Raw genomic sequence first — 23,634 nt, 5'->3', positions numbered from 1 at the left:
CTCTGTTGTCATGGCTTAACAGAAACTATGGTGAAATCCAGCAGGATGTGTGTAGGTTGGGCCATAGCTCAGATGTTTGAAGTTGGAGTGTGTGGGCACGTAAATTCCAAGAACATTTGGCTAGTGATAACTGATCCCCCAGAAAACTGATCCCCCAGTGATAACTGATCCCCAAGTGAAAACTGATCCCCCAGTGATAACTGATCCCCCAGTGATAACTGATCCACCAGTGATAACTGATCCCCAAGTGATAACTGATCCCCAAGTGATAACTGATCCCCCAGTGATAACTGATCCCCCAGTGAAAACTGATCCCCCAGTGATAACTGATCCCCCAGTGATAACTGATCCACCAGTGATAACTGATCCACCAGTGATAACTGATCCCCCAGTGATAACTGATCCCCCAGTGATAACTGATCCCCAAGTGATAACTGATCCACCAGTGATAACTGATCCCCAAGTGATAACTGATCCCCCAGTGATAACTGATCCCCAAGTGATAACTGATCCCCCAGTGATAACTGATCCCCCAGTGATAACTGAAACCAAAATGTACATATTTACATGATCTGAATTCATTAGATGTGAATGTGGTCTCTGATGTCTGTAAAGGACAAACAAAGCCTTTGTAAGATAATCTCTATGCAGGAATGATACACAGAATGAACCTAGGTGGGTGGGAGCAGTGGCATGCAGTGGATATTGGAGCAGTCCATACACACACACACACACACACACACACCACACACACACACACACACACACCCCCCCCGACCACATTATATGATAGCGTGTGGGTGCATGGCCTTCAGCAGCTGCCAACCACCACCAATGATATAGAAGAGGCCTCTGTGTGAAAAATACATGTAGCGTGGGTTTAGTCAGGCATGGCTGTAGCCTTCCAATGAGAAATAATGGAGAATATCCTTCCTCATAATACTGTGTGGAATCTTAATGCAGTTCTATAGTTGCCAGTATGCATGGTAAAATAGGGGCAACATGAACACTGCTATCTGTCTCCCTCCCATGCAGCTGCAGGCCTTTCTTAAATGTCCATGGTACTTGCCTACTGAGCAGCAAGAGGAACTGCCCCACCCTACCTTCAGACTCTGCTCAAACCCTACACCCCAACCTGTGTACTCCATTCTGCCACCTCTGGTCTCTTGGCCCTCCCACTCTCTGTCCTGGCAGTACAATGGTGGAACCAGCTTCCCCCTGAAGCTAGGACAGCAGAGTCCCTGCCCATCTTCCCAAAACATCTGAAACCCTACCTCTTCAAAGAGTATCTTAAATCTGAAATAATCCCACAGTGCACCCCCCCCCCCCCCCCCCAAAGGGCATCTTCAATCTTAAATAATCCCACAGCAACCCCCCCACACAATAAAAAGCCTTTTGTGAACTAACTTGACTTTTTACCACCCTTTCTAGCTCTGACTTTGCTGATATCTACTTTATTGAGGAAAAATGTACTTAATATGATTGTGATATGTGGTTGTCCCACCAAGTTATCTTAAGACGAATCGCTCTGGATAATAGCGTCTGCTAAATGACTAAAATGTAAATGTCCCACATTCCAACATGGAATTGCTCAATCTTGTTCTCAGACCCCCTTCCTTGAAATAGCTTGGCTGGTGCGTAAAACCCGCGAATTCAGACAAACAAACGGTGTATTGGTCACGCACTCATGTCACGCACAGGCCCACCCACCATATAAACTAGTAAGACAGATCATCAGTAACGCTTTATTACATGTTATAAACATCACTCATGTCACGCACAGGCCCACCCACCATATAAACTAGTAAGACAGATCATCAGTAACGCTTTATTACATGTTATAAACATCACTCATGTCACGCACAGGCCCACCCACCATATAAACTAGTAAGACAGATCATCAGTAACGCTTTATTACATGTTATAAACATCAAATTACATGCTGGTTCGGCCCCTTGCTTTTTAAAATCTTTACTGACGCCCTGCCACTGGCTTTGAGTAAGGCCAGTGTGTCTATGTATGTGGATGACTCAACACTATACACGTCAGCTACTACAGCGACTGAAATGACTGCAACACTTATCAAAGAGCTGCAGTTAGTTTCAGAATGGGTAGCAAAGAATAAGTTAGTCCTAAATATTTCCAAAACTAAAAGCATTGTTTTCGGGACAAATCATTCACTAAACCCTAAACCTCAACTACATCTCGTAATGAGTAATGTGGAAATTGAACATTACCTGGCAAACCCTGGATTGTAAACTCTCATAGTCAAAACATGTTGATACAACAGTAGCTAAGATGGGGAGAAGTCTGTCCATAATAAAGTGTTACTCTACCTTTTTAACAACACTATCAACAAGGCAGGTCCTACAGGACCTAGTTTTGTTGCACCTGGACTACTGTTCAGTCGTGTGATCAGGTGCCACAAAGAGGGCCTTGGGAAAATTGCAGCTGACTCTGAACAGGGCAGCACGGCTGGCCCTTAACACAGAGAGCTAACATTAATGACATGTATGCCAATCTCTCATGGCTCAAAATGGAAGAGAGATTGACTTCCTCATGACTTGTTTTTGTAAGAGGTGTTGACAAGCTGAAGGTACCGAGCTGTCTGTTTAAAATACTAGCACACCCATTCATACCCCACAAGACATGCCACCAGAGGTCTCTTCACAGTCCCCAAGTCCAGAACAGACTATGGGAGGTGCACAGTACTACATAGAGCAATGACTACATGGAACTCTATTCCACATCATGTAACTGATGCAAGCAGTAGAATCAGATTTAAAAAGCAGGTACAAATACACCTTATGGAACAGTGGGGACTGTGAAGTAACACAAACATAGGCACAGACACATGCATACACACACATGATAACTATACATATGTACACATGGATTTTGCGTTGTAGATATGTGGTAGTGGAGTACGGGCCTGAGGGCACACACATAGTGTGTTGTGAATTCTGTAATAAATGTATTGTAATATTTGTATAATTGTATAACTGCCTTAATTTAGCCAGACCCCAGGAAGAGTAGCCAAGGCAGCAGCTAATAGGGATCCATAATAAATACAAATACAGATTACTGAATGTAAATGCATTACCTGGCAGATCAGCCAATATCTCAAATCATGCAATAGGCTGCCACGGTGGTATTCAGTAGCCTACCCCGCTGGTTAGACAATGTTTCCATATATTTATATGAATGGCATTTCTAAAGGGAAATGTATGTACACCCCCCCCAACCAATTAACATTAAAGCCATACCAGCCGTGGGTACATTTAGATCCATGTAGTGTACATGCAGCTCACATGACTGCTGTATTACTGTAGAGTAGACGGTAATTGTGTTAGGCATCGGCAGGCAAACCAATGGGGTTCCTCTCTGTATGTGTGTGTATGTGACGTAAGGGAGGCGGGTCGGGGGCAGGTCTGTGTGTTGCCTATGCGTATGTGTGTAAGCGAATGTGTGTGTGAGTGTGGAAGCCTATCCGCCAGGCAGTCGGCTCCTGCGCTGAGGAAAGGTGTGTTAAGCGGCTGACCTCGCACTGAATGGACTAGCTAGATTTTTCGCAGCCACGTAAGTACACACCACCGCCGGAGAGGATGTCTTGCTGAATCAAGGGAAAGGCCTTGGGAAGTCGGCCATCCTTTACTTCCAGCAGCAGAAACAGCCGGCAAAAGTTCCTTTGGATTCAAAAACGAATTCGTCGCAAAGGACATCCACTTCCGAACACAACAAAGGTCTTTGAATTCTGGATGGTTTTCTCGCTCCATATTTGGTCGATGGCAATTCCCGGAGCTCGCTGCATGGACATGATGTGTTAAACGAACAAGGACCGTATGGCACTGACCTGGTAGCTATAAAGCAATACCTGGTAGCTATCAAGAATTAATGTTGATTTAAATATAGGCCGACCGTAGTTTGCAACCTCAGTGCGATTTTAACCGCGGTTACTTTGTATCTTCTCTGTCTGCAAGGTATTTTCGGAAACGTGTGATGTAATTCAATGAATTGCAAGTCTGGCGGGCTATTTTTGTGCTTATATTTAATCTAGTAGTGCAATCATCATTACAAAACTGCAATCGGTAGGATTTGAGTGTTTCCTTTGTTGCAAATCGGCGTTGCTGTCTCGCACTCTGGTAAAGCGTTTATGCTCAAATTCAGCACTCTCTTTTGTGCAAAGGGCTGCCGTGCGTCACGGTGCAGTGAACAATGCTTTTGTTTTAGTCCCATAGCTGGGTAGATAAAGAAAACATATTGCAAACGTTGTCTTAGAATTGCTTATTTCAATACATGTATTCCATATGAGCCCTCCAACAGTAGCCTCGCCTACAGATAAGAGTTTGACATAACCTACTTATTACATTGTAATAGGTGCACTTGCAAGAGTAGCACAAAACATAATCTAGCTTTATATTTTTTAAAGGGCAGCAACAAAGTACAGGACCACAACAACCAATCTATTTACTTAAGTTTACAACCCAAAGTGTCGTCAAAGAGAAGACGACCGGAGAGTTTGGCAGTATTAGGGAATCCTGATGAACATACAACTATCTAATCCCATCAACATCTCGCGTTATGGGAGATCACGGCACAAAGCGACCGATTTTGAGGAGTTAGGCCTATCTTGCTTGAGGACTACAGAATCCAGCCAGAGTTTCAGCCCTAACCTAGGGTCCCCTAGCCCCCCCGAAACACCAGATTCCTCCCACTGTATCTCCTGCATCGGTAACTACCTACTCCTCGAGCCCTTGGAGGGTGATCACGTTTTCAGGGCCGCCCACCTGCACACCGGGGAAGAGCTCGTATGTAAGGTGGGTCCTCTATAAGTGTTTTTATAGGCCATTGAGTTGATTGACGGGCGCATTAGTCATAGAGAGAATGCAGCAGATACATTGTCGCGAGCGTTACATCATGAACATTCCATTCATCTCGAGCAGATAACGCTGTGGCCTAACCATAAAACACCATATTTGGTCAATCTACCAGTCCCACACACATGTTTAATATAGCTAGAATAGAACTGTAGCACTATGATAAACATTAACTTGCTCACAATACAGCCATCTACACTGAACAAAAATATAAACGCAACATGTAAAGTGTTGGTCCCATGTTTCATGAGTTGAAATAAAAGATCCCAGAAATGTTCCATATGCACAAAAAGTGCAGAGGTGTATTGCTGTCTGTAATAAAGCCCTTTTGTCGGGAAAAACTAATTTGATTGGCTGGACCTGGCTCCCCAGTTGGTCTATGCCCACCCATGGCTGCACCCCTGCTCAATCATGTCAAATCCATAGACTAGGGCCTCATTTATTTATTTCCATTTACTGATTTCCTTATATGAACTGTAACTCACTAACATCTTTGAAATTGTTGCATGTTGCGTTCATATTTTTATTCGGTATGGATAGAGCCATAAATATAGGCCTACAGTAGTTACACGTTTATAGCTGTAGGCAATCTGGGTTCGTTTTTGAATGCAAATTACGCACATCATCTCCAACAGGAAATAAATAATGCACTGTATGCTAGTCCATGGAAGTACCCGGTGTTGCTGCGAACTTTGTCTCCTGATATTTTATGCATGAATTGGAAATGGATACGACTGAAAGAGTAATGGAAAAAGTTAATGGAGTGCAAAGCAGGCAGCTCAGCTTGCGCGTGTCTCGAGAGTTGTATGGGTCGGGATGATGTAACGTTGACAAAGGAGTGAGTAATCACGCACCATGCACGCTCCGTACTCTCCCAAACTCATAGTACTTATAGCACTACCAACGCCTTTGTTCCTCGCAAAGAAAATCAAAGGTTTTCCTCATTCTCCAGTGCTCTGCTTAATTCATGACCAGAATGACACACTATTTCCTACTGTAAATGAATGTTATGTAGAATCTTTTTTAAGTGTTTCTAGTGCAATATGAATATAATACGTTTCATTGTCGTTAAATCTCAAACTGCATTTTGTTGTTTTTCTTATATACAGTAGCACATACATCACCAAGGGTTTGAAAGATGCAGTAGGCAGATGGCTTTGCAAGTGCATAGGGCAAATTGAGGTCAACCTTTTGGCCTTTGTTCCACCCCTGTATGGTACAGTTTGATTTTTGGAGCATTGGATACATGTACCATTTTGTACATTCATATGTTATGGCTTGATTAACAGAAATGTTAGGCTAAAAGCACACAGGCCCCACAGGAACACAGTCCTCGAGTATGACCCTAAACTGTGTCACAGTGATAAGAGTAGGCTAAGCCTACGGTCTTTGGCACTGCCAGCAAGCTATATATATATATATATATAGCACAGGAGGTTGGTGTCACCTTAATTGGGGAGGACAGGTTCATGGCTGATAGCATTCCACTGAGCGGAATCAGTGGAATCGTATCAAACACATGGTTTCCATTCCATTTGCTCCGTTCCAGTCATTATTATGAGCCGTTCTCCCCTCAGCAGCCTCCACTGATAAAGAAAAACCTTGAATGAGTAGGTGTTGTAAAACGTTTGACCAGTAGTGTATATATGACTTTCATTTTTACTGCATGTTACCGAGCAACATCAAAGATACATTTGTAATCGCAGAATTGACAGTTTACTACCAATGTGTATTAGTAGACCCCAGCTACAATTGTAGACCTTGAGATGCACATGCACACACACAATGCAGGGTGAGACAGAGCCTGCTGCTCTCTAACTGTTTATGTACTTGGGCAATGGCGGCGAAGTTACAGAATCTTCACATTCAGATAGAAAAGTATGCATGCAGAATATGGAATGGTCACCATGTAGCTCTATGGTTTTACCTTTCTATCTGCAGCAGCTTTCTAAATGTTGCAGCCCATGAAATTAACATTGGTCTACAGGTTCTGGAGCCCTGGGGGGTGTAGGCATGTTCAGTAAGGTGAAGCGTTGAGAACTTGGCGAATTATAGAGCTTACACGATTCCCTTTTCTACACGGTGATAGACAATCACATCCGTTCTAGTCTACACAATGTGCTGAACAATGACTATCATCTCCATTGGATACTAAACTCTCTCCCTCCCTTTCTACCCACCCCCTCCCTCTCTCTCCCGCCGCCTCTCCAGGTGTTTGAGATAGGCATTTACCAGGAGTCCCTGGCGGCCTACTTCTCCCTGGGCAGACATGAGCACATCAACCAGGTGGTGGAGGTCCTGCTGGGGGAGAAGCGGGCCTACGTCTTCTTCGAGAGGAGCCACGGAGACATGCACTCCTTCGTCCGTACCTGCAAGAAGCTGCGTGAGGACGAGGCCGCCAGACTCTTCCGTCAGATAGCCTCAGCAGTGGCACATTGCCATGACAACGGCGTGGTCCTCCGGGACCTCAAGCTGAGGAAGTTTGTCTTCAGGAACGAGGACAGGTGAGGAAGGGGACAGGGTGAGGAGGGGTGGTGGATGGAAGGGGAAGAAAGGAATGAGTCTCTCACCTTATGCTCTTTGTAAATAGATATGAGTGTACATAACTCTACAGTAACTCTTTACATGAAGTTACACTATGTAGTAACACTGTAATTACTACAGTAAAATATTGTTGTAACATAGTTATGGAGTTGAGTAGTTTATATTTAGACCAGAGGTTACAATATTGAAGGTACCCAATATAACTAGGAGTACACACACGAATGTGACTTGGGGACAACCAGGGTGACTGCTGGATACAGTCCAGGGCCCATGCCAGCTAGCCGAATTGCTGTTAAACTGGTGGACAGTGACAGCAGAGATGCCAGGATTAGATTTGTCTGACAGATGTTCAATTAGGGTGGGATTTACCATGTAAGGCTGTGGCACAGAGTAATGAATCAGCACTACAGACATCAGCTCGAGTAGGGGTTAGTATATACAGGCCCCTGGTGGTGGACTGGTGGTATTGCAGCCTATTAGGCGCAAACAGAATCAATATAGGTTTTATAACCTATTATGCTGCAGAGATAAAAGCGAATTAATCAGACCAACATTTCTGTGTGTTCCACATTTATCATTATAATGTTTCAGGAGAACACTGATAAAAACATAGTCTAATGCTGCTTTTTTAACTAACCCTGTCAAAGCAAGCATTTGCTGTTACTGGGGAGATCTGAGCCTGTTCGCCACCTCATTCAGCCTGGCACTGACTGGATGCTCTCTATCTCAATGCTCCAGCCTAGACACACAATGTCCTAAGGTCAGCTTGGTGTGCTCTCCTCCAGTGGTTAAGGTTACATTTGGTGAAGGGCAAGCTGATCCTAGATCTATGCAGGACCTCATTCTGCTCCTATGCCAGAAGTCCAACCTGGCAGTGGAGTAGCTAGATACCCTGTATCCAAAGTTCCCTCAATTTATTTCCAGCACTGAGCAAAGAAAATGCATCCCATAACATTGTATCATGGAAATAGCTGTTCTATCATTCAATCTACAGTAGCAGCCAATGTGTGGTGTTCAATGTAGGCCTACATTCCATGAAAAAAACATGCAGGGCTTGACATTAACCTGCTTATCCACTTGTCCTTCTGGCAAGGAGGTGACTGAACATGTTGTTGTGTTGTTTGATGCAAGAAACCACTTTACAAAATAAAATGCATTATTCTTATACCATTATTACAGAGAATAAGACAGATTATGCTACCCTCTGCCTATTGGCTACTTAGCTTATTCATGCCTGTCTCAAAATACAACACTGCCCCTTTAAGACAAAAAAAAGCTCTTTACCTGACTCGCTTTCCAAAGAAATGTACACGTTTTGTGCTCTTCTAGGAAGCAATCACTCCCCTATTGCTGACTACAAATTATATATCTGGGCTAATAACTCACTAACTAGCAAAGGATATTAACAAAATGTTCACACGTGGCTTCATGCCGCTCTCACTTTGATCTCAAAACAAGCGCATCTACTCACGACCACTCATGCTGTAAACACAGTCCAGTTCAAAGTAAATGGCTCAGATCCATATATTGCTATGGTCTATTTGATTATAGGCCTACTGCATCTCTGATTGGTTATGTCGCTACAGTTTGTGTAGAGTACACATCCTACTCCGATGTGTTCTGCCTACAACAAAATCTCTTGCATAGTTAGTTTTGTTTCGGTATGTTGCATTGAAAGTGGCTAATATTGCGTTGATTTGATCACAATTGCCACAGTAAAGGGAACGTTGATAGTGTTAAGGAAAACTCTAGAACAGCGGTCACCAACCTTTTCTGAGTGAAGCCGAGATCTACCGCTTAGATTTGTTTTTAACATTACTTAAAAACTGTACGCCTATGCAACATTGACCAATTAAAAACAGTACTGTAGTAATGTTTGTGCAGTAAGCTATAGGCCCAATACATTATCACCGCATACTGGCTTTGCTTGAATTGCCCTGTCAATGCATTGTTGTTCGGGCCATTTTTTGAAATTATAAACTTTTTTTTGAGATAGGCTTCATGATCACACCATTAATAGATCTGTTGTTGTATTACTGGTGAGGCACAGCTGAGTGAGCATACATTTAAATAATTAGCTATTCATTTTTATTTTACTGGGTTGATGGTCAGTCTCAGCGGTCCGCCTCTCAACATCCCTCTGCTGTCCCTTTCCTCCACTTGACACTGATCAAAAAGGGACATCGTCTTCCAGCTGATGGGGAAACTCGAGTCACACCGCATTATTTCTCCCTCATGCACAAATTCACTATGAGAAAAATGAAATATTCCTCAATATTAAAAAAGACCCAAGCTGCTAATAATAACATTGCAAGCCTATAGATACACTTTCCTACTCATTTATTACTGCTACACTGCTTGTTGTAGCGCTGAGTGGAAATAGGAAGAACACGCATTTTATGGTTTATAAAAGTGTTGAGTACAAAGTGTTGACAGTACTGAGTAAGAACATAAACATGAATTCACTCATAAAAACAGCAGCTCTTTGATGTATTCGTAGACAGGCTCTCTGTAGTCATGGTTTTAAACGTTTTGAAATCTCACAGTATTAACTTTGCTGTAGTTTTCTTTTATGCCTGCTACGTTACTGCAGACACAGTAATCTGTGGTGCACAGTAAGCCTATAGTGCACTTGATTTGCTCTCTGGGCCTGCCGGGAAGGCAGAGTTTGTACCTTCAGACACATGAAATGGTTCAGAATGGCATCAGTTCACCCACCCAGCGCGCAGGGCAGCTGAATCGGGTGCACCAACCGCCAACAGCCCGAAGAGAAAAAAAAGGAATCCAAGGCTTTATCGTTGGGTTTTTTACAGAAATGTTTGCCAATCGACTAGGAATGGCTTGGAGATCGACGTGACCACTGCTCTAGAAAGTTGAGTGAAGTTCAATCTCGTGCTTCTCTCTGTGGGCGGATATTTCTGCGCGGCAGTCCCTGGGAGCTGCGCGGCAGTCTCGGGGTGCGGGCACAGTTTAGAGGAAAAATGTCCTGTATCTTTGTGAATTTGTGGCAGTGTCACCCTCTGACTCTGCTCATGGAAAAGGGAAGCTGAGCTGACTGCCACACTTATATCTAATAGCAGTCTAACGACCTTGGCTGCCATGACAGGACCTACCAGGGTGGGATGTCAAACCCTCCACTGAATGATTGATGGGGCAGAGGGGGGTTAGGAGAGAAATTGTGGGGTGGGGAGTCAGGGTCTAGGGTTGCATCTAATTCTAAGTGGCTTTCTTCCTCTCCTCCTATCCTTATATCCTCTCCTCCTATCCTTATATCCTCTCCTGCATCCGCACCGATCTGAAAACAAGCTAGCACGACATTCTAACATTTTGTAAAAGTTGAAAGCAGTGGTAGGCTACCGGGAATCTGCTTCACCTATCCAGCTCTTTCGAATCAGTGCAGATGAAGGAAAGGAGACGAGGAGACTGGAGAGGAAGCCATTTCAGGCTATTCAGAGTCACCCTAGCCAAAAGCCAAGTCCCAGAGCTTCAGTGAGTGGAAGGCCAGAGAAGGGAGAGAGGGAGAGAGAGAGGCTACCCGGTAAGGTGATATGGCCACAGCAGTTTATGGTGACAGACTGGGTGACCTGCTTATGTCATCATGTCTGGATTGACCTATCACTGCCTCCCAGGAAAGGTTATAGGTCATAGGTCATACTGGCTGGGAATCCACTGCAGTGTCAGCCAGGACCGATCTGGAACCCAACCTTTTACAAGCACACTCTTTTTAGTGTTCTTATTCATTTTTAACATCATTATGTGGGTCATACTTAACATGAGATGCTATGTAAGCAGTATTAAGAATTATGTCAGCCCCACTATCCTAATGGCTGCTTAGAGAGATTGCTGACTTCTATGTTGCATGTAGCTCTGTCAGTGATATTTACAAACAGGCTGCTTACAAAGGTTTCTAGCGGCCTGATTGAGGCAATGCATTGATTGAATACTCCGAACTATCTGAAATGTGTGTGTGTGTGTGTGTGTGTGTGTGTGTGTGTGTGTGTGTGTGTGTGTGTGTGTGTGTGTGTGTGTGTGTGTGTGTGTGTGTGTGTGTGTGTGTGTGTGTGTGTCTTTAACCTCTATGGGCTAGGTGGGACGCTTGCGTCCCACCTACTCAACAGCCAGTGTAATCCCGTGGCGCGATATTCAAATACCTTAGAAATGCTATTACTTCAATTTCTCAAACATATGACTATTTTACACCATTTTAAAGACAAGACTCTCGTTAATCTAACCACACTGTCCGATTTCAAAAAGGCTTTACAACGAAAGCAAAACATTCGATTATGTCAGCAGAGTACCCAGCCAGAAATAATCAGACACCCATTTTTCAAGCTAGCATATAATGTCACATAAACCCAAACCACAGCTAAATGCAGCACTAACCTTTGATGATCTTCATCAGATGACACCCCTAGGACATTATGTTATACAATACATGCATGTTTTGTTCAATCAAGTTCATATTTATATCAAAAACCAGCTTTTTACATTAGCATGTGACTAGCATGTGACTAGCATTCCCACCGAACACTTCCGGTGAATTTACTAAATTACTCACGATAAACGTTCACAAAAAACATAACAATTATTTTAAGAATTATAGATACAGAACTCCTCTATGCACTCGCTATGTCCGATTTTAAAATAGCTTTTCGGTGAAAGCACATTTTGCAATATTCTCAGTAGATAGCCCGGCATCACAGGGCTAGCTATTTAGACAACCAGCAAGTTTAGCACTCACCAAAGTCAGATTTACTATAAGAAAAATGTTATTACCTTTGCTGTTCTTCGTCAGAATGCACTCCCAGGACTTCTACTTCAATAACAAATGTTGGTTTGGTCCCAAATAATCCATAGTTATATCCAAATAGCGGCGTTTTGTTCGTGCGTTCAAGCCACTATCCGAATGGTAAAGAAGGGTGACGAGCACGACGCATTTCGTGACAAAACATTTCTAAATATTCCATTACCGTACTTCGAAGCATGTCAACCGCTGTTTAAAATAAATTTTTATGCCATTTTTCTCGTAAAAAAGCGATAATATTCCGACCGGGAGTGGTGGTTTTCGTTCAAAGAGAGAGAAAATAAAAACATCTCGTGCCCTCGTGCACGAGCCCCAGTCTGATGGTCCTCTGACAGGCCACTATCCAAACGCGCTAATGTGTTTCAGCCTGGGGCTGCCTCGATATCATTCAGCTTTTTCCCGGGTTCTGAGAGCCTATGGGAGCCGTAGGAAGTGTCACGTTACAGCAAAGATCCTAAATGTTCAATAAACAGAGGCAAGAAGCCCAAGGAATGGTCAGAGAGGGTACTTCCTGTTTGGAATCTTCTCAGGTTTTTGCCTGCCATATGAGTTCTGTTATACTCACAGACACCATTCAAACAGTTTTAGAAACTTTAGGGTGTTTTCTATCCAAAGCTAATAATTATATGCATATTCTAGTTTCTGGGCAGGAGTAGTAACCAGATTAAATCGGGTACGTTTTTTATCCAGCCGTGCAAATACTGCCCCCTATCCCCAACAGGTTTTAACAGCCCCTCACACTTCCACAGACACGCACTCACACACAGATGGAGACACTTTAGGCGGCGCTTCATAAGTGTCCCTTTCTCTTCCTCTGTGTGTAGGGTCTGTGTACCCTGGGCCACTCCAGAGCCCTCATCAGTCACGATGTCCCTGAACAACCCATCATTATGATCAGCAGCTTTCACAAAACCATGGCTGTGATGATCTGCTTTGAAAAGAGACTTCATGGTTCTCTGTTAAAAGGCACTGATGATGATAAGGCTTTTGAGTTTTGATTCCCATTTTCAAACTGTTCTTACAGCACGCTGACTCAAGGCCACTGAACTGAAGTCTTCCATAGTGGTTGCTCTTTGTTGGGCTGGAGAGGCCTATTGAATCAGCTGGGTTATTTATAGGCTGATGCATGCTGGCTGGCTAGCTGCTCTGCTCTTATCACTGTGAATGGAAATGTTAGATGTACTGTAAGCCCCAGGCATTATGTGCTCTACTTCATTTAATGTCCAAAGCTATGGATCTAAAACATACGGATGATGTCCATCACAGTGAATTACAATGCCCTCCCACTAGAAGAGGGCAACTGCTTACTGTAATCTTGATCCATGCGGCAGTAGCATTTCTATACTCACAATGTTCTTTTGATTTTATGGACAGACTCAATTAAAATTAGAAAATGGGTTATTGTCCATTGATTTAACATATCGGTTATATAATTTTTGTATTTAGTCATCCTCCTGTAATAATATGATTCTGGCTATTAATATTTGTTTGTTGTCGGTTCTTGTCTCCCTCCAGGAGCCTTGTGAAGCTGGAGAGCCTAGAAGACACCTACATCCTAGAGGGCAATGATGACTCTCTGTCAGAAAAACATGGCTGCCCTGCCTACGTCAGCCCCGAGATCCTCAACGCCAGCGGCAGCTACTCAGGCAAGGCGGCCGACGTCTGGTCCCTGGGTGTCATGCTCTACACCATCCTGGTGGGCCGCTACCCCTTCCACGACGTAGAACCCAGCTCCCTGTTCAGTAAGATCCGCCGGGGCCACTTCAGCATCCCAGAGAACCTGACGCCCAAGGCCAAGTGTCTGATCCGGAGTATCCTCCGCCGGGAGCCCGCAGAGCGCCTCACGTCCCGGGAGATCCTGGAGCACCCCTGGTTCTTATCCTCCGGGGCAGCAGGTGGCGCTATGGTCCAGGGGAGAGGGGAGCAGGAACAGACTGTGCCCGAGGTGAACATGGAGGAGGAGCTGGATCAGTTCTTCAGCTGAGAAGACAGGAAACAGGGAGCACAAAGGGAGGACTACGCCACAGAGCGGAACAAACGCGACACGCTCTGAAAGAGCCTAAAAGTAGATTAGTTGTTTAGCAGGTGAAACATTGTCACTCACAGAAAAGATGTATCCATCTTTTTTCTTTCCATTTCATGGAAAACCAACCTCGAGGCGGAGCCAGGTGGCGAATGGTGTATTAACATAATTGGGGGCGGGACTTCTGTTAAGAGGAGTTGCCGCCACTGGACATGCAAGTCACAAACAATGTAGCAAACGTTATCTTTTGTTGTTTGTTTTTTTAAGTGGTGCTTTTAAAAGTAGAGACATACGCCATGTTGTGACGCTACAGAAAGCACGAAGGGACAAAAAACCTCAGCCAAGGAGAACAAGAACACCACTCCTCTATGCGCTCTCACACACCCAGGTAGAAGTTACCCACTAACCAAAGATCTAGGATCAGATCACATAACCCTCAGTCCTCACCTTAACCATTATGAGGATTAACAATATCTGACCCTGGACCTGTGGTCAGGGCCAACTTCTACCTCCTCTGTTCCAACAATCATCAGGACAGATGACCTCATTTTTGTTTTGTCACTCAGTGTTTGTCTCTCATTACCTAACATGACCTTAGAACCTAGGTTATAAAGCTCTTTCATTGACATAGAAGACGAGTACTGACTAAACTATTTTGTCTTCAGAAACGTGTGTACTTCATCATCTTTTTCTGTGTAGCCTTATTTCTCTCCCCCACTCATCATGTGCATTTCTTTAAAAAAACTATCTTCCACCACCATCAATTTGTCATTTAATAATAAGGCTATGTTTTAAGTCTGATATCACCTTGTTGTATTAAGCTATTCCATTAAATTATTAATGCTGCTTTGATATCTTCTGCTTAACCTTAATTTGTAACCTCCCTCTCTCGTTGTGCCTCCACTAATGGCATAATGCACTTGATTTGTTTAGGTTAGGTTAGGTGAACAATCAATTCCACCTCTCTAGACTCGCTTTCTCTATTTAAGTTTAGCTTTTCATTTGTAGGAGAGGAAAACTTAACATTTTATTTAAATTGTAACAACTATATAAATATAAATATATATATATTTAAAAAAAACATTGCAGGGTTTTTCTTTTTCAGAGATTCCTTTTTCATGTATATTAAAGGCAATAGTTTGGACACAGGACATGTGCGATGGGAAAAAAGTCTGTCCAAAGTTTTTAGAATAAACAATTAAACTTTTGTGCCAGTATTTCTCTGCCCCCACCACCCATGCCAACTTCGGTCACCCCTTAATATATTTTATTTTGAACTTGAAATCAGTTATTAAACAATATTATTACAGTAACATGGTCTGCAGTAGCCCATGTTAATTTTCTACTGCCTGCGTAGGTCCTGTAAAACTGTCCTGTTCTGAATGGGTACCAGTGGACATGTTTTGTCGTATCTCAATGTTACTTGAATTTGTGTTTTTATTAACTAGTCCTTGGCATGCACCCTATGAATGCTATAGCCTGCCTAGCAGGGTGAAACAGAATAAGCTTCTTTTTTTTTTTATAAAAGTCAAAACACAAGTGAAAATGTTATCGGAAATGTGCTATTTTGAGTCACTTTTAAAACTGACTATTGCTTTTATTTTGTTTCGTAGAATGAGCTGCCCTTATTTGCATTGGTGCTGATTTGGTGCTAATGCTTAAGAAGTCCTCTTGTTTTTGTTTGGAGGGGAGTGGTGCATGGTGGGAATTCTGCCTCGGATGTTCTGATTGTAAAATGTAACAGATTTTGGTGTTTTGTCCAAATTTATTCAGTAAATAAATTGTGAACTGCACATTTGGTTTGATTATTCTCTTAGCACACCTTAGATATGGATTCTTCATAACATTAGGCCTCTGTATATTTTTACACAAGCCCACTTATGGTTATTACAAAGTGTTTTCTATAAGGGAATACATCATGTCTAAAAAATAAAATGCTAAGGAAGGCCACAGTGATAACATTTTCATTTTGCTGGAGTACAGTATAGTATGACCACTTCAGACATCTTTGGCTGAGGAGCACCTAAACACACTCCAGAATGTCTCAATGCTTAAAGGAAATGACAACACAAAACCACTATTTTGATATTTGTTTCATTAGTCCACTGTTGATACAGTCCCAAAATGTTTTGCATGTCAATAATCAAGTTTCAAGATATAAAACTTTCAAAATACAGAAAGTGTAACTATATGATCATTTTTGAGTGGTAAGCTTCTTTAAAAGGAGAAGTTTACCCAAAATCCAGAAACTCCCAATTGATACTGAAACAGCTGCAAAAATGGGTCATGTGACGTTGTCAGGGGCGTCGTAAAGGACAGACCAAGGCGCAGCGGGTATAGTGCTCATCTTCTTTAATTTTAATGAGATAACACTTTTACAAAAAATAACAAAACCGACAACCGACAGTTCCATCAGGTACTTACACAAAATGGAAAACAACCACCCACAAAACCCAAAGGAAAACAGGCTGCCTAAGTATGGCTTCCAATCAGAGACAACGAAAGACACCTGCCTCTGATTGGAAACCACACTCGGCCAAACCTGGAAAACGAAACATAGAAAATGAAAACTAGAACCAAAATCCCCTAGACCAAAAACCCCAAAACACACAAAACAAACACCCCCTGCCACGCCCTGACCAACTACAATGACAAAAGACCCCTTTACTGGTCAGGACGTGACAGACGTTGCTGGATGGAGGTCTCACTGCTCCGTTGCCAGTGAATTCATGATTCAGAAATCCGCAAAGTGTGGACAAACTAGTTGTTTTATTGAAAGCATATGGCCGAATTAGCAATTTTTATCAAAAGTACTATTGGTTTTGAGTCAAAAAATGTGTTCATTTCCACCTAAAACATTTGAGATTAATTGATTAATCATTATTTTATGTAGCCGACTACCATAGCAGCGGAGCTGGTGCGAAAGTTGATAGAGTTAGGCCTACAGCAGGTAAAGATAGTTATGCAAAGGGAGAAAAAGAGATATCAGCAAGAACAAGCTAGTGTTTGGTCCCTGGCTGCACTTTATACATGAAATCAAGGGAAGAAGGCAACAAATGTCACTATTTTCCGATAAAAGATACGGAGAGATGCAGAAGATGGTTAGTAGCAGTTTGAAATGGTAAATATGATGTAAATACTCCTGCAGCCAACCTTGCATCGCTGCTTGTGTGTAGTAAGTGCCTCAGCAACAATGCATATGAACGAGATAGTCAATCTGAAATGATGGGGACAGAAAACTGAACGATACTAAAAGATACAGCTGTTGCTACTGTATTTCTATGGACTGGATCTGGCGCAGTGCCAAAATACCAAGGCACGTTTGAGGAGAGAATGTGACAAAGCAAGCCTGCAGAGGTATGTAGCCTAGCCCGATTTTTGACATTAGATGTATTCTTATTGTGTTTTTATCATTGCACCGTGTCATGTAGACATAAAGTATTCATACCCATTGACTTATTCCACATTTTGTTGTATTGCAGCCTGATTTCAAAATGGTTTAATATTTTTTTTCTCACCCATCAACACACAATACCCCATAATGACAAAGTGAAAACATTTTTTTAGATTTTTTTGTAAATGTATTTCAAATGAAATACAGAAATCTAATTTACAGTCTCTACAGCACTTCACAAAATTTGGCTTTATGGGAGAGAAGCCAGACAGATGCCACTCCTGAGAAAAAGGCGCATGAAAGCACGCCTGGAGTTCGCAAAAAAGCCACGTGAAAGACACAGAGCATGAGGAAAAAGATGATGTTGTCTGTGGCCTGAATGCAAAGCGCTATGTCTGGAGAAAACCAGTCACAGCTTATCACCTGTTTAACACCATGCCTACCGTGAAGCATGGTGGTGGCTGCATCATGCTATAGAGATGCTTTTCAGCAGCAGGGACAGGGAGACTGGTAAGGATAGAGGGAACAATGAACAGAGCCAAATACAGGCACATCTTTGATGAGAACCTGCTTCAGAGGGCAAACAACCATAGACTGGGGTGAAGATTTACGTTCCAACCAGACAATGACCCCAAGCATACAGCCAAAACAACGCTGGAATGGCTTCAAAACAAGAATGTGAAAGTCCTTAAGTGGCCCAGCCAAAGCCCAGATTTGAATCCCATTGAACGTCTGTGGAAAGACTTGAAGATTGCTGTTCACCACCGCTCCCCATCTAACATAACAGAGCTTATGAAAATCTACAAGTAAGAATGGGAGAAAATCCCCAAATCCAGATGTGCAAAGCTGATATAGACATACATCAGACGATTCAAACCTCTAATTGCCGCCAAAGTTGCTTCTACAGAGTATTGACTCAGTGGTGTGAATACTTATGTAAATGTCATACTTATGTATTTAATTTTCAACAAATTTGCAAACATTTCTAAAAACATTTTTTCACTTTGTCATTATTGGGTATTGTGTGTAGATAGGTAAAAAAATAATATTTTATCAATTTTGAATTCACACTGTAACACAACAAAATGTGTAATAAGTCAAGGGGTATGAATACTTTCTGAAGGCATCATATAGGCCTAGGTGCTCTACAAGTTAGAATATATTCGCTATGTATTTATGACAGGGGGGTTGAGAGACAGTAGACATTGTGTCACCTTACATTGCAAAACAGAACATCCCAAAAACATTGTGATAAATTAACATAGGCTATATAATGTTTTGGGATAATGTGAAAACATAAACCCACTAATGGTGCCGCTCATAGAGGTTGATGATAAGCGACCATTCAATAAAGTCAAGTAGCTAGTTACTCGTTAGATAACTGTCCATTTTGCCCAGCTGGAACAGGCGTGCGTCTCCAATTAGTTTTCGGAATATGCAAAAACTGAGTTTATGTGGGCAGCTTAACCCCAGTGGTTGCAAAATCAAAGTAACTGCTCCTCATCATCATTAGGGTCCTCCATTTCTCTAACTTTAAGCATCAGCTGTCAGAGCAGCTTACTGATCACTGTACCTGTACACAGCCCATCTGTAAATAGCACACCCAACTACCTCATCCCCATATTGTTATTTATCCTCTTGCTCTTTTGCACCCCAGTATCTCTACTTGCACATGATCATCTGCACATCTATCTCTCCAGTGTTAATGCTAAATTGTAATTATTTCGCCTCTGTGGCCTATTTATTGCCTTGCCTCCCTACTCTTCTACATTTGCACACACTGTACATAGATTTTTCTATTGTGTTATTGACTGTACGTTTGTTTATGTGTAACTTTGTGTTGTTGTTTTTCACGCACTGCTTTGCTTTATCTTGGTCAGGTTGCAGTTATAAATGAGAACTTGTTCTCAACTGGCCTACCTGGTTAAATAAAGGTGAAATACATTTTTTTTAAATTAGCGACAGAGCAGAGTGAGGCCTCCATCCAGAAACGTAATGAGTCACGTGACCCTTTTTTGCAGCCGTTTCAGTACAGCACTAGAGAGAGAGCGGTCGAGAGAGCAAACTGTACTGAACTACTAGTTTCAATGTCTGGAATCACGTGGCAATTTCTGGATTTGGGGTAAACTTCTCCTTTAAATGCTTAACTCACAGTGTTAAATAAACAGATCTAAGAATATCGCAACTAAGCAAAGTGTATTTGACCACAGACAATGCAACACACAATGTTGAGGTTTTCCACCTGTTATACAGTAGGCTAGTTCTGTTCTTCAGATAGTATCCATCTGTAACACACAAACCTCGTCTCATATAGCCTCTCTCAGGAGACAGTTATACCTAACAAACATAACCACTGTCCTCTAAAGTCACAGGTCAGAGAATTCTCTCAGCCTGTTGAGTAGACAGAGGACAGGCAGACATACTACACATTTATAAAATGTTCTCTCTTTCCCAGAGTCCTGCAGCACAGACAGAAGGCACAGTTGCTGAGGCAGCTACATTTGGCGGAAGCCCGCTGTCGGATAATCCAACAGATCTAGATTTAAAGGTTTATGGTGCTGGGGTCATTTTGTTGTGATCTGAGAGCAGATAAGGACAGAAAGGATAGAAACTATTTACCCCTGAATAACATTACAACTGTGACTGTGGTGCCCATCGCCTGGCTGACAGACAGGACAAGTGTAATGAGATATTGAGATGCTTCTGCCAGGCAGCGCCATTATTAAGGTCCTTGAGAAAAGTATAATTTTCACATTGTTCCCTCAACAAAACGATCCATTTGCGCTTTGCTATCAGATATGCATGGAATATGTGTGGAAAAAGATCTCTTAACCTCCTCCTCTCAACTTCGCAGACATTAGAAAATCAATCACACAATCATGTTAAAAGCTCTTCACTAAACCATTTCCTGGTAGTACTCTACCCCTACAAGAGTTCCCAAAATAAATTTTCTGTCAATTTCACCATGGCAATATTTTTGATAGACCACCTGAGCTCTCCTTGCTTCTCTGATTGACCTCCTTCTCTCATTGAATCGCACTACAGGAAAGCACTTCACATCTTATTTGTCCCTCCAGTGGTGAACATCATCTGGTGCGTGTGTGTTGTTGTTGGTGCTGCACGGTCATGTTGTGCAGAGTAATCCTGATTAATGTCCATCAGATAAAGGAAATCGGGGCAACTGCTGTGGTATAGGCTGCAGATACAGAATCTCTGTCGGGATTAAACATACACAGACAAATGACTCGATACCCTCTCAATCACTTACCTAAGCATCATTTTATGACCATCAAATATTTTTCTAGCAAATAGCTTTTTTCCATTGTCAACATTAGAGCATATAAGTATATTGTAGGCTACATTGAGGGTTATGAACTTATTCATTTCCTATAATTGATTACTAGACAAGGTTGGAATTATATTTATAGACAAGCAGAAACCTACAAATCCTGAAGATGTTCAGGATCATTTCTCACCGGTTTACACAGTGAAGTGCTACCAGCACATGGGCAAAGCATAACTGTGCTACTCTGCTCTCTGCTGGTGACTGTAAAGAACTATCATGTTGCCTGTGTTGAATTTCTGAGAAGGTAGCAGCTAGACTCACATCACATGTAGATTCTTCCAGTTTACCAACAGTAGTTCCATAAACAATGACACTGCGTACAAACTGCCATACACGTTGTTGGATGGACTTTCTGCAGTTTATATTTCGATGATCCCAGATAGGACAACCTGGTTTAAGAGCATTTCTTATTATTCTGTACGTAAATCTGGGACACTCCATTTAGTATGGTATGTTACTTTTCGTATGGTATGTATTAATTGTAAGTGTCCATCACCCATTTTGTATAATATGTTATGCATAACAATTCATATTATATGTTACGAATTTTCTAAATGTACATTATGTTAGGAATTTGCAAAACTTACTATATGTTACAAATTTGCAAAACGTATGATATGTTACAAATTCCAGCTAGGTGGCTAACGTTAGCTAGGCTAGGGTATAGGGTTAAGGTTAGGGTTACGTTTAGAAGTTAGGTTAAAGGGTTAGGGTAAGGGTTAGCAAAAAGGGTTACGGTTAGGGTCAGGGAAGGGTTAGCTAACATGCTAACTAGTTGCAAATTAGTCAAAAAGTAGAAAGTAGTTGAAAAGTTGCTAATTAGCTAAAATGTTAAAGTTGTCCATGATGAGATTTAAACTAGCAACCTTTGGGTTGTTAGGCATTTGCATTATACACCCACCCGTCTACCCATCTACCCTAACCACCCTATATTCGGTTAACTAAGCATATGTTTTATGCAGGGGTGAAAGTAGATTTAATTTCTTCCCGGAATGGGACCTCCTGTGTGTGCACGTGCTTGCCCCCCAAAAATGTATATGCAGTACATTCTGCCGCCCTAGGCGAGACAAACCCCCCCGCCTATCCCCGCTAAACTAGAATAGTGTAAAGCAGGGATTGGCAAGAGGTTTGGCCTTGGGGCAATTTTTTTCTCATCTAATAGTCGGCAGAACAGAACATAACAGCCCAATTCATATGGCTATGCTACAAATTAAACACACTTTTAACACATCTGGTTAGTAGGCTTTAAAATCAGTTCAATGTCAACCACATATCCTAATATTTTCAATGTGATTACGCTGATAAAATTGCCAATGTCTCTATTAAATGAGTTTAGTATATTTCTTTGTGCATTGATTGGGAAAAACAGCTTGCAATAAAGAGAAAATGTAACTCAGAAAAAGTCTCAAAAGAAAGATGAATAATGGCAACATAAGTTTTAGGGAAGAAAGGACAGAGAAATAGGCCTTCGTAGCATATTTCTCAAATGCCAAACCAGAGTGTCTTGTTTGCAATGAAACGGTAGCCGTTAACAAATAATTAAATATTACACCTTATGAATCTAAGCATGGCATAATCATTTTGATGAGGCCACAGCCGCTCCAAAGCTGATGTCAGCCCGTCTGCCTTTTTAGTTGACTTTCTCCTGCACTCTCTCCTTATTAAAAAGTTTATGATTTAAAAAGTCTGTCTCATGACATATGTGGATATAGATACTTTTGTACCTGTTTCCTCCAGCATCTTCACAAGGTCCTTTGCTGTTGTTCTGGGATTGATTTGCACATTTCGCACCAAAGTACGTTCATCTCTAGGAGACAGAACGCGTCTCCTTCCTGAGCGGTATGACGGCTGCGTGGTCCCATGGTGTTTATACTTGCGTACTATTGTTTGTAAAGATGAACGTGGTACCTTCAGGCATTTGGAAATTGCTCCCAAGGATGAACCAGACTTGTGGAGGGCTACAATTTTTTTTCTGAGGTCTTGGCTAATTTCTTTTAATTTTCCCATGATGTCAAGCAAAGAGTCACTGAGTTTGAAGGTAGGCCTTGAAATACACCCACAGGTACACCTCCAATTGACTCAAATGATGTCAATTAGCCCATCAGAAGGTTCTAAAGCCATTACATAATTTTCTGGAATTTTCCAAGCTGTTTAAAGGCACAGTCAACTTAGTGTATGTAAACTTCTGACCCACTGGAATTGTGATACAGTGAATTATATGTGAAAATATCTGTCTGTAAACAATTGTTGGAAAAATTACTTGTGTCATGCACAAAGTAGATGTCCTAACTGACTTGCCAAAACTATAGTTTGTTAGCAAGAAATTCAAGGAGGGGTTGAAAAGCAAGTTTTAATGACTCCAACCTAAGTGTACATAAACTTCCGACTTCAACTGTATATTTTGTTGGAGGTGCGTCTTGGTCAGTTCAGCTCTGATAATGCTGCCCTTGTCAAACTGCGGCTATAAGCGGCTGCAATAGCATCTCTGTGGTTCCGGTCATAGAATTATATTTAGAATCCCTATTCATTCAATAGCATCTCTGTGGGTCTAGTCATAGAATTATATTTAGAATCCCTATTCATTCAATAGCATCTCTGTGGGTCCGGTCATAGAATTATATTTAGAATCCCTATTCATTCAATAGC

At 42.0% G+C, this 23,634-nt stretch overlaps 1 protein-coding gene across 2 annotated transcripts; it reads left to right on the top strand.

Annotated features, from left to right (window-relative positions):
- The first annotated feature begins 3,455 nt into the window (after positions 1 to 3,455).
- Positions 3,456 to 16,041, top strand: LOC106608058 (tribbles homolog 2). Of its 2 annotated transcripts, none has more exons than XM_014205736.3 (3): positions 3,456 to 4,817; positions 7,089 to 7,381; positions 13,741 to 16,041. In XM_014205736.3, exons 1-3 carry the CDS (start codon positions 4,542 to 4,544, stop codon positions 14,207 to 14,209), a joined length of 1,038 nt encoding a protein of 345 aa, XP_014061211.3. In that variant the 5' UTR covers positions 3,456 to 4,541; the 3' UTR covers positions 14,210 to 16,041. The 2 variants fall into 2 exon arrangements, with proteins under 2 accessions (XP_014061211.3, XP_014061212.3); XM_014205737.3 differs by having other exon boundaries at positions 3,458 to 3,579.
- The last annotated feature ends 7,593 nt before the right edge of the window (positions 16,042 to 23,634 follow it).

The sequence above is a fragment of the Salmo salar genome, chromosome 06 (assembly GCF_965601325.2).
Source record: "Salmo salar chromosome 06, fSalSal1, whole genome shotgun sequence".
Taxonomy (NCBI): Eukaryota; Metazoa; Chordata; class Actinopteri; order Salmoniformes; family Salmonidae; genus Salmo; species Salmo salar.
The sequence above is the reverse complement of the archived record's forward strand: the minus strand, read 5'-3'. Positions and strand labels throughout refer to the sequence as shown.